A 10,889-nucleotide genomic window follows, 5' to 3' on the forward strand; every position below is an offset into this window, starting at 1 on the left:
GTCGACTCTTTCCGCGACAGTGGTCAGGAGGCTGTTGGGGCTGCCACGCATGCGCCTTAGCAACTACCATTCGCTTAAAAGTCTATAGTACCTCAAATGGCCTTGGTCGATTCGGCGCATAACAGCGAAAGTGTAGAATCAATCACTTTGGCAAAAATGTAAAGTAAAATTGACGATGTATATTGAGAACTGCCTCCGTGGCCAAACGGTTACCATGCCGGACTGCCACGCAGAGGTCCCAGGTTCGATTCCTGGGACGGGAGAAATGTTTGTATGGCCTACATTTATTTCTCTCGTGAGTTTGGGTGTAATTTGTGGTTGTCTATATGTGTGTCCATGGCACCCGCGACACAGGGTTTCCCTAGTGCGGGGCCATGTTGAGTGTGTGCGTTATTTATTTATTTATTATTTACTATACGGTGTGAAAATTTTCCAACAATTTTTAAAAAAAGCACAAACTTACCTCGAAATTTTACAAGAAAACCGCTATATTCAAAACATATTTCACATATTTTACCAATGATTTTTTTTATATCAACTGAACTAAGTAGAACACGTATGGTATAATATAAACATTTTTTCAAATGACTTCAATTTCGTATGTAAAAAAAATTCTGAAATAAAGCCAGTGTCCCTGCCTTTCGATCCAAGAAAAACGAATCTTATTAGTATGGGAAAAACTTTAATTCGAGCTGAGTAGTATGGACTCCTAAATATGATGGCCTGAAAACCGTCCGTTCGCGTTTACGCAAACATTCTCAACGCACTGCAATGCCGCGCCAGTCTCAACAACATCCTGAATGCGTTATTGTACCGGACTCGAAGCGTCCAGCCTTTTGAGTGTAGTTGATCCATAGGTTGCATGTGTAAAATCATTGGCAGTAAGCACCAAAGGGGATAGTTTTTACTTAGTACACCTTGCAACCCACTACGGGTCAACATATGGCTTCTGACTGCCAGCGCCCTACGCACATTAATTCAAATATTAATTATCGATTTGTCAGATACTCTCATTGACTTACAAATAAATGAGCGACGGGTCTAATACAAAAACCACGAAAAAAATGTCCCAAGTCAACCTATTTAAACGTAGTGACATGTAAAGGAATATGAAAAAGCTAAAACGTTGAATTTAAATTGTAATGTCATCGCAGTACTGTCTAATTTTGCTTGCTTCGCTGTCAGTCGAACATACGAAGACTAAAGCGTGAATGACGCTCTGTATACGATTTTAACGCCCTATAAGTTCGGACACTTTTTAGCGCGGACCCGACGTCCAAATAATTGTAAGTCAATGGATACTCTGTATTAATTTTGTTACTCACAAATGCATTGTTCCCATTTAGGTTCTCGCAGCTGGATATGTTGAATAGACATCTGTACAATGTCATCGATTTAGGACTCTCGCGGAGTTTACTGCGAAATATAAATAAGAATAATCTCAAACACACAAGTGCAGCGGTGGATGTTAATAATAATGGGTCCGACAAGATGCCAAAAGTGGCGGGACGAAGAAGTCGTGCGCCTGGTGGTAAGCGACACTCCTGTCCATGACAGTTGCAGTACCACTCAGAGCTTTAAATCACAAAGATTTGGCGGGCACTACCATTGATACCCTGAGACATTGGTTGACAAATCCCATGTGCCTGTAATTTCACCAGTACACTTACCCTTCCAAACTGGAATGACCGAGCTCGCGTTTCTCTGGTGAAAACCATCACACCCTTTCCCTCAACGTCGCCCATAAGTCTTAATCCGACGTACATTTTTGTTTCTCGCACTCGGCACAGTAGGCCGAGGTCAAAGATTCAAGTTTGAGAACGGCGAACCGCTTTCTGCAGTTGTGCTACAGACGCCATGGCACAGTAAACCAAACGCCTCAAGTTGCCAGCGAGTCTGGCAGGAATTAACCCCGTTTAATAATAATAATTATTATTATTTACATACTTAAAGGCCTGTTTCAATACATTCGTTGACTTCTGGATACCCATAAAAATCTTCTGAACGTAGTAACTTTTGACATGCTTGCGCAGAGCGCCACTCACAATACTGTGATCCTGCATTAAACCTGAAAAGTTCAATTTTAACGGTATTTGAATGGTAGGTAAACCATTGTAAAAATATGTACACAATGAAGGCGAAAGGAAACGAAGACGAATTAAGATCCAGGACATAGAAGATCGGATAACAAAATTGAAGTGGAGATGGGACATATTGCGAGGCGTGGTGATGACAGATGGAGTTATAAAAAGAAACATGCGACGTCGTCCTGTAGCAAGATGGCTAAGACTAGCTACAAAGTACATGCGGCCTATCTCCAGAAGTGGGTGAAGGCTGTGGATGATGATGGATATAAAACAATCCTTTTTGGATCTAAATTTCGTTTTTTTTCAAATAAACCAACGTTTCGGTTTCTTTACAGGTCTCATGGTCACGGCTAACAGACTATAAATTAACTGATAACAGTTTTTAATTGCTTTCAGTTTAACAAAGTGCTCCAACCTTTGTACCAAACGAAGTAGCAGGTAGAGGAATAGCAAAGCAGGTTGCCAATCGGACAAAGTCTGTGATTTTTGGGATGAACCGCGCTCAGAACTTAATTTTAAGCGTAACGAACTCAAAGCTCGACAATCTGCAGTAATCAGTTACAATCCTGAAAATAGTGTCCTCACAAGCCCGCAGTGCGAGCCCACGAACGCCACCAACACAAGAGCTGAAGCGACCGCCGTAGCCAAATTCGTAGAACAAAGTGATCCATTCATGTAGGTCCGAGAAGTGGTGATGACTACAACAGATTAAGCTTCACAAACTGTCACTTTTTCCAACTGCGAACATTGTTTTTTGTACAAAGTGATCCGGATCCATGGATCACTTTGTACCATTTAATTTTTTTTTACTTCAAAAATGTCTGGTTTAACGATATTATTTGGATATTCTATTTACTCACTAAATATCCAGCCGAATTCTTCAAATATTTTGTCATTGTTCTTTAAATTTGCAAAAACTTGAAGCTGTTTTGAAATCTGCGAAAAAACATAAATAAATATAAGAACTAGAACACGTGGCATCCGTCGCGTTGTGTAAGTCACTATCCGGCGGATGCAAGCCCTGTACAATCCCACATTGACTCCAAAGGAGAGCTTGCTACGCTTGTGGAAGGAGGTAATGAATTTGCGCAGAACGATTGGTCATTTTATTTTTTATGATACCATTTATGGCCGGACGAAGAAGTCGAGTTCCTGGTCGTTTTCGACACGCCCGTACATGTAATTTCTTTTTTTAAATAAAAGATTATTATTAAAAATAGCAATTGCAGTACCGTTTAGAACTTTAAATCGCATAGATCAAACGGGCAATGCCACTGTGCCCGTCACCCTGAGACTTAAGTTAACAAGTCCCATGTGCCAGTAATTTCACCCAGCACACTTACTCTTTAAAACCGGAACGCATTAATGCTCATATTACTGCTTGGCGGCAGAAATAGGTAAGGTGGAAGTACTTCCCTGCTAGTAAATTGCTATATTTATATCCCACATCTCCGCTACTACCATCGTACTATATATATTTATTTATATATTATATATTTGGTACCAAATTTACTTTAAAAATAATATCCATGGACAATTACGTACCTGTAAAAAAACTAAAGCTTCTCTAATGAGCAGTTTCAACGATGGATGAGTCGTAAAGAACCCAGTAAGGTACGTCTGATAGTCGTAGGCGATTGGGAAGAAGTCGTCCTGCTTCGTCTCGAACCGCGAACTGGAAGAAATTATAATTACACAGGAAGATGTTTTAATAATCGTTTTTGCGATTGCATAAAGGCCCATTTACAAGGAGAGACTTTCTGGGCTGTTAACATAATTGAAACTTTACTCAGTTGGCATACCGTAGAAAGATCAATACTAATTATTGCAAGTTACGACGTTTTAATTTTATATTGAAATTACAATTAATGTGCTCTCCAAAAAAAAGAAGCGACTATATTGCAGCGGTGTAAGGTTTACTGTCGTTTATTCCAACAAAAAAAATAGAAAATGGTAAATAGAAAATTTATTAAAATAAAATAAAATAAATATTACATATCGAGTTCTTAGGTTTTCGTGATTGCTACACATAGGAAATGAAACTATTTTTACGGATTTAAAACTAATATGATGAATTAATATTAGACATAACTGGTTGAAGACTGTACCACCTCAGTCAACCGTGACCATGGGACCTGTAAAGGGCCCGAAACGTCGGTTTGTTTGAAAAAACAAATATACGCGATTTAAATCCGGAAAAATAGTTTCATTTCCTATAAATATTACAATTCGACTATTATTTTTACTCTCCAAAGTAGCAAAATAAGTTATTTTTCTACGCTTTTCGAGGCTTCTAGCGAGATAATTAACACGACCATAACGTGACAATGGCTTTTGAATGTCGAGAGAAAAGTATTTCACTCCGCGGAAAGTACCTGAAGCTATCGAGATTGGTCGTCATTCGAATTTCAATCGTGATAGTGGACGATCGGTACCCCCCGGCTGGAAAACAGTGTTAGGTACTACGTCAGTGGTTAGTGTAGACGAGACTTTAAAAAGTGACGTTGTTAGTGTAGTGTGCAATCCTGCATATGACTTTAATAAAAATGAAGCAAACGTGGTTAGATTCTCGCCGACGCCGCCTGCGCCCGCTGCCGTACTGAGTGATCGGGCTGCCAAGGCTCTGGTGTGCAGTTTCCGTCGAGTCACCGCCGCGCAATCTCATGATTAAGGACCACGAATTGGTTCGAAACATGTCGAGGGACAATTCGACTTAAATACGTGAGTTAGCCGTTATTTTTAGTTAATATTTCTAATTTGTGATTTCAGCGCAAACGGGACTGATATTTATAAAGGGATATAAGGCCCATTTGTCTGATGGGTTTCCAGGGACGGATATTATTACGCTTCTATTTTTGGTTATGTACTCGATGTTGGTATTTTACAAATAACCTTGTATACTTATCTATATACAGATACAGATTCACAGGAAATTAATTCAGGTTTGAAACGCGTTTCTTTAGCTTGATATATAAGCTATTAACAATCTGTCTGAAAATGTACTTACTTGGATTGATACACAGCCTTTAGATAGCACGCGGGTGTGGAATAATACAATCGCACCTTCTTGCCGAGTCTGTAACTCATCTCGTTCACAGAACTGAAATTAATTATATTTTTTAACCGACTTCAAAAGTTCTCAATTCGCCTGTAGTAGTATTTTTTTGTACGCGTGTTATTCGCAATTTGCGATTTTGATGATTCTATTTTCGCTGGAAACACAGTAATTATTTCGGATGTTGGACAGAGAACGGGAGTACACCCCTGGATCCCCTAATTTCCCATCCTTAGATGTGGAATTAATTTCTTCAATTTTGAATTAATTTTTTTAAATTTTTTTTCCAAAACAAAAATATACATTGGTTCTTAAATCTAACCTACCTACTGCAATCCCTATAATGGGTTTATATGTAGGAGGCTTCAGTCGCTGTCTTGCACAGATTTATGCGTCATTAGTTACTGTATACAAATTAAAAATAAATGACTTAAGCTTACTTTTACATTTGGCTGCATTACTACAATTAACTATGTTTTTGTACAAGGTCCTTGGGTAAGTGTTTATATTATATTGGGTAAGTAATTATATTGGTCGGCTTGAATACAGGATACAAATTGTTGCAAGAGTGTGTATATAAAAAAAATTAAAGTTTGTATGCTGCAAGACGGATCACAGTGATTCTATATGAAATTTTTGTAACGCCTTTAGTCGGCCTAAGTCGGCATAACCAGAAATAGAGACGAAATAAGGGCCATCCATCGCTGGCAACTCATCAAGCAAATATCACTTTTAAATATCAACTCGCGTTTGCGCTGAAATCACAAGTTAGAAAGCTGAAATAGTACAGCGCCAACAACTGACCTGTGTGTACGTCTCGGTATATTCCAAATATATTCTGTATTTATTGTGATAAAGATAATATCTCTAACTATTTGCGGCTGTTCCATTCAGTGATGTGGGAAAAACAGCAAAACTCTAATTACAAAACAAACAGAATCACATTTCATCGGTAATTAAATATTAAATTATGTAATTTTTCAATTTTCGTCCGCTATAGCAAAGCTCAAGTTAAACTAAATGATTTAAGTGAAACAATTGACGACACCCGTCAATTGTTTCGAATTCGGGCTGGCCAATCGGAGCGCAGTTGTCACCATAATGATTTGGCCAAATAGTTTTCAAACAAATTAAATGACATTTCGTCTCTGTTTCTGGTTGTATACTCGACGGACTATGGTAATAAAGAACACTGAATGTGAGAATGGCCGGTTGTCCTGTCACAAAGAAATAAATGAATTTAAATTTGAACTTGAAAAAAATTCAGTTCGATTGAGAACTTTGTCCTTTTTTGAAGTCGGCCAATTAAATGGCCTCCGTTCGGTGAAATTTGCCCTTGCATCATTGGTGATTGATATTGTAGTATTATGTGGTACTTACTCGATAAGCTGGTCTATGTTGGAGAACCACATGGTAGCATCGTAGTACGCGAAGACTTTCCCCATGATCACCATGACGTGACTCGTGTTGTAGTTCGGGGATTGACGGTTCAACATGGAATTTATGAATTTTATGACCTGACAAATAACATATAGAAATTTGGTAAGTTGAGACGCGAAAGAAGATGAAAGGACAGATAAAGGAACCTTGGCGTACACATCTCAATCAGATTGAGGTTGTCCTTAAATCGGGGGGCGAGTGTGCACCACGCAGGATGAGTGCCCCACCTGGGCCTCCGAGCGGAACACACTGGTTGCCCGGATCGAGCGAGATCCGGAATCTCTCTCCGTTAGGCATAGTAACGGCTATGCTGGCGGATCAAGAGTCCCATTAGGCAATGGCCTCCTTCTGTGAAGCGGTGATGCTCCAGAAGGAGACCGTCGAGCGAGATCGGGAGAGGGCCGATCCCGCTCGGCGGCGGTGTACCTTCGCGGCTGCGGGGGATCGGAGAATGCGCTCCGTTCGCCAGTAAGTTTGACAGCCGCGAGGAGGACAGCGGGGCAGTGTGGCCTGCTTCGTCGTGAGGAGGGGAGGTGGAGGACGTAGCTCCTCCTAAGGTGCTAAGGGACTTCTACCAGCGCGTGTCGCATCCTGCAAACACGCTTAGTTTGCCGGATCGACTGCTGAGGGTAGACATGTGCGTGTTTTAAAATATTTAACAAAACACGTACTTATGGTGCTGCCGTCTTATCTAAATTTGTTAATGTGTCACTTCCGTCATAAATGGTAAATATTTTGTGAACGGATGCAATAATGGAAACAGTATTTTAGAGATCGTGTGGTCGTTCATCTACAGCTATTCGATTTTGTGTCTTATTAGCGGGCTTTACACAGACACTCTATCGCGCGTGATACATTAACACGCGCCAGTTTCACGCGGTCTATCCTGCGTTATTAGTCTTTACACAGACGCTCTTTTCGTTGTACCAAAAACATACACGACCAATCACGTGAACAGGTAATGAGGTTCCTGATCACGCGCGATAGCGTGACTGTGTAAAGGGTGTAATTACCCGCCCATCTACATTCTTGATGTCGTCATCGTGTAAGGTCAGTAACGGATCCGTGCACTGTGTGGAGAAGCAGAAACCTGGTGGAGACCAGTACCCGTCGAAGAGCTTATGCGTATAGATGTCCGATGATGAGCCTAGAATTCGAAAACCATTATTAAAATAATAAACTGGTTTGTTACCAGTAGAGTAATATCACAAAAAGTAATTAAATATCATTGTGAAACATGACGTTCGATAAAAACTGAATAATCTCAGTTCTCGCACGCATGCACGCATGCACGCACGCACGCACGCACGCACGCTCGCACGCACGCACGCATGCACGCACGCTCGCTCGCACGCACGCACGCACGCACGCACGCACGCACGCACGCACGCATGCACGCACGCACGCATGCGGTTGAAGTTCGACACACTCAACGGTCAACCAAGACTATTACAACTCCTACCAGGCCATCCAGAAGAACGGTAGTTTTTCCTGATAAAGTAGGCGTAGGACTAGGTCACCACCTAAGTAACCACTTAAAACAAAGGGTAGTCAACTATTGCTATCAAGGAGCTACTTTTAGTCAAATTATTACACTGTTAAGTGGTTACAACTTTGATAATATTCTTATAATAGGTGATAGTAATAACATTAGTAAAAAAGAAGTAAATAGTAGCATTGACGTATTGTTGAGAATTCATGAGAAGTGTGGGAGTAAATTCATACTAAGTGCATTCCCTACATTACTGCTCTAACCTAGGCATCGCTCATAATAATAAGTATATATATTCCATAAATTCGCATATTCATAATTTGACTTGCCGTCATAGTGACGTTATATTTTTAACCGACTTCAAAAAAGGAGGAGGTTCTCAATTCGACTGTATGTTCTTTTTTTTTTCTTTTTTTTTTTGTATGTATATGTTACGCGATAACTCCGGTATTTGTGAATCGATTTTCATGATTCTTTTTTTGTTGGAAAGGGGGTATTTCCATAGTGGTCCCATTTCATTTTGAAGAAAATCATCCGCCTCAAAGGGTGGATGTTCACGCATGAAGATTCATTTTTATAAATAGCGCCTAACTTTAACTTTAATTTAGGAGCAATTACTTTTAGCAATTATTTAGTTGATTTTGCTATTTCTCCAATTCAAGGCGTTTTTCTCTCGATATACTTTGAGTAGTGTCGTAGTGAGAACCTATTTTTATTATCTCCAGTATCAAGTCCTGTATAGTGGCGAACTAGGGGATATTTCAATAAAACTTAGCAAATAGACGTGATTCCACGTACTTTTGAGGTCGGTTTTTTTAGTAGTCTGTACTGAGATTATATTTTGACATTAATAAGTTCGTAAGGAACTTCAAACTTTTTGAGGATAATTTACTTTTACCCCTAAGGTATCTGAGACATATAGCTAGTTTGCTATCTTTTAATATTAAGGACGCTGTTATAGAAGATATAACACAGTCTCACGACAATGCTCCTACTTAGTAGTAACAACAGTATACTTATTATTAACCATAATTTAAACTGAAAAACACGACAACAGAAAAGTCTAATCGTTTTCATATAGTATATCAAAATATTTAAGGCTTTTCTGGCAAAACATTAAAAATAAGTAAATTAACCTTAGAGCTAAGTCCAAACTCATGGTACCACGATTTCGTTTAACCAAGGTAAACAACTCTTTTATGTAGAACTGTATACGTTTTTACAATAAGATTCCGGAGCATATATTAAGTTTATCATTTCCTAAGTTTAAAAACTACATTAAAAATATTTTGATTGAAAAGTCATATTACGAAATTAAAAAAGACTACGTGTTAGATAAAGATGTATGGAAAGACGACATGGCTCCAGAATCCACACAAACTTGATTCAAAGTGTATTCCATAGCATTTAAGTTTATTTGCCTATGGAATAAATGATCTTTGACTTTGTGTGAAAACTTGATTCCTAAAAGTTTTAACGATGATGTAAGAAAAACGCAAACTTACCGCGAAATTTTACAAGAAAACCGCTGTATACAATAGGTACTTTAAATATACCACTCTTTTTTTAATATCAACCGATATTACCGAAAGCTGACATTACTGGCGGCAGAAATAGGTAAGGTGGCAGTACTCTAGACGAACTCTTTTACAAGGAGCTCTACTGCTTCTGAAACTGATGGTACGACGACAGTCTGTCGTGACAATGGGCAGAGCTAGCATGACAGTCGTCTGACGATAAATAGAACGTCACGATAAAACCTGAAGATAGATACTCGCAGCTACTATTCTCGTCGCGTTTTAATTGTCGTTGTCTGCGCGTCTTCTGCTCCTACTCTCCCCTATCGTCCTTCACGCCCTCGGCTGGGCATACAAAAAGTCCACGACACAGTCACGACAGTCTGTCGTGATATGGGGACAGGCCAAAAGTGACAGTCGTCCAATAACAAATAAATCATTATGACACAATGGGAACACGTCCTAATATACACAGAAAAAAGAAGCTTGTTAGGAAAAGCGGACATACCAAGATCATCACTCCCTCTCCAAATGAACTCCAGCCCCATTCGCCTCATCCTGGCAAGCTCGTCTTCGAAACTGATCGGGTTGATGAACAGCCCGTCGAAGCCCATTTGAGCCGCAAGCGACGTAAACTCACGAGAATGGCCGTAGCAATCCGATTGCCAGGCGACGAGGGGACGACCGCACTCGGAGAATGTGTTGTTTAGTTTTCTGTAAAAATATTCATAAAAGTGTATCGTCGTGATTTACAGCTAAAGTAGGAAAAAGAATTTGTCACCAACTCTTTCACCTTCCTTGCTATTTCTTTATTTTATAAAATCAGTGACAGGACGAACAAGTCGTACGCCTGGTGTTATGTTACACGCCTGTCCATAACAGTTGCAGTGCCACTTAGAACTTTTGAATCGCAAAGATCTGAGATCTGACACTGCCATTGCGCCCGTCACCCTGAGACATAAGTTGATAAGTCCCATGTGCCTGTAATTCCACCAGAACCATTGCCCTTCTAAACCGGAATGCAGTAATGCTTAAATTACCGCTTGGCGGCAGAATTAGGTAAGGTGGCAGTACTTCCCTGGACGAACTCTTTCACAAGGAGGTCTACTACTAACTTCTACTACTTTACTTCTTTGGTAAAGGGGAAACGACAGAAAGAATTCCCGAAGGGGAAGGAATCTTGTACGTCCATATTGTACCCCACACACATTATGAGTACGCCTTCCACAGAACTTTTTATGAGCATTATACCCATTGACTTACAATTATATGGACGTCGGGTCCGCGCTAAAAAGTGT

General features: G+C 39.9%; 1 protein-coding gene across 1 annotated transcript in view; it reads right to left on the minus strand.

The window, feature by feature from the left end:
* LOC113238651 (lysosomal alpha-mannosidase-like) overlaps positions 1–10,305 on the minus strand; it is a gene marked incomplete at both ends in the record, with an annotated part of 11,469 nt that extends 1,164 nt beyond the window's left edge. Inside the window, 8 exons of the mRNA XM_026475487.1 lie at positions 1,326–1,416; positions 1,948–2,068; positions 2,948–3,023; positions 3,633–3,762; positions 5,095–5,187; positions 6,523–6,659; positions 7,596–7,729; positions 10,100–10,305. Of these exons, the coding sequence (XP_026331272.1) occupies positions 1,326–1,416; positions 1,948–2,068; positions 2,948–3,023; positions 3,633–3,762; positions 5,095–5,187; positions 6,523–6,659; positions 7,596–7,729; positions 10,100–10,305 (988 nt within the window). The remainder of the gene's footprint in view (positions 1–1,325; positions 1,417–1,947; positions 2,069–2,947; positions 3,024–3,632; positions 3,763–5,094; positions 5,188–6,522; positions 6,660–7,595; positions 7,730–10,099) is intronic.
* Positions 10,306–10,889: the final 584 nt, after the last annotated feature.

Source organism: Hyposmocoma kahamanoa, unplaced genomic scaffold, assembly GCF_003589595.1.
Source record: "Hyposmocoma kahamanoa isolate Upper Pololo Valley unplaced genomic scaffold, ASM358959v1 97122, whole genome shotgun sequence".
In the NCBI taxonomy this organism is placed as follows: Eukaryota; Metazoa; Arthropoda; class Insecta; order Lepidoptera; family Cosmopterigidae; genus Hyposmocoma; species Hyposmocoma kahamanoa.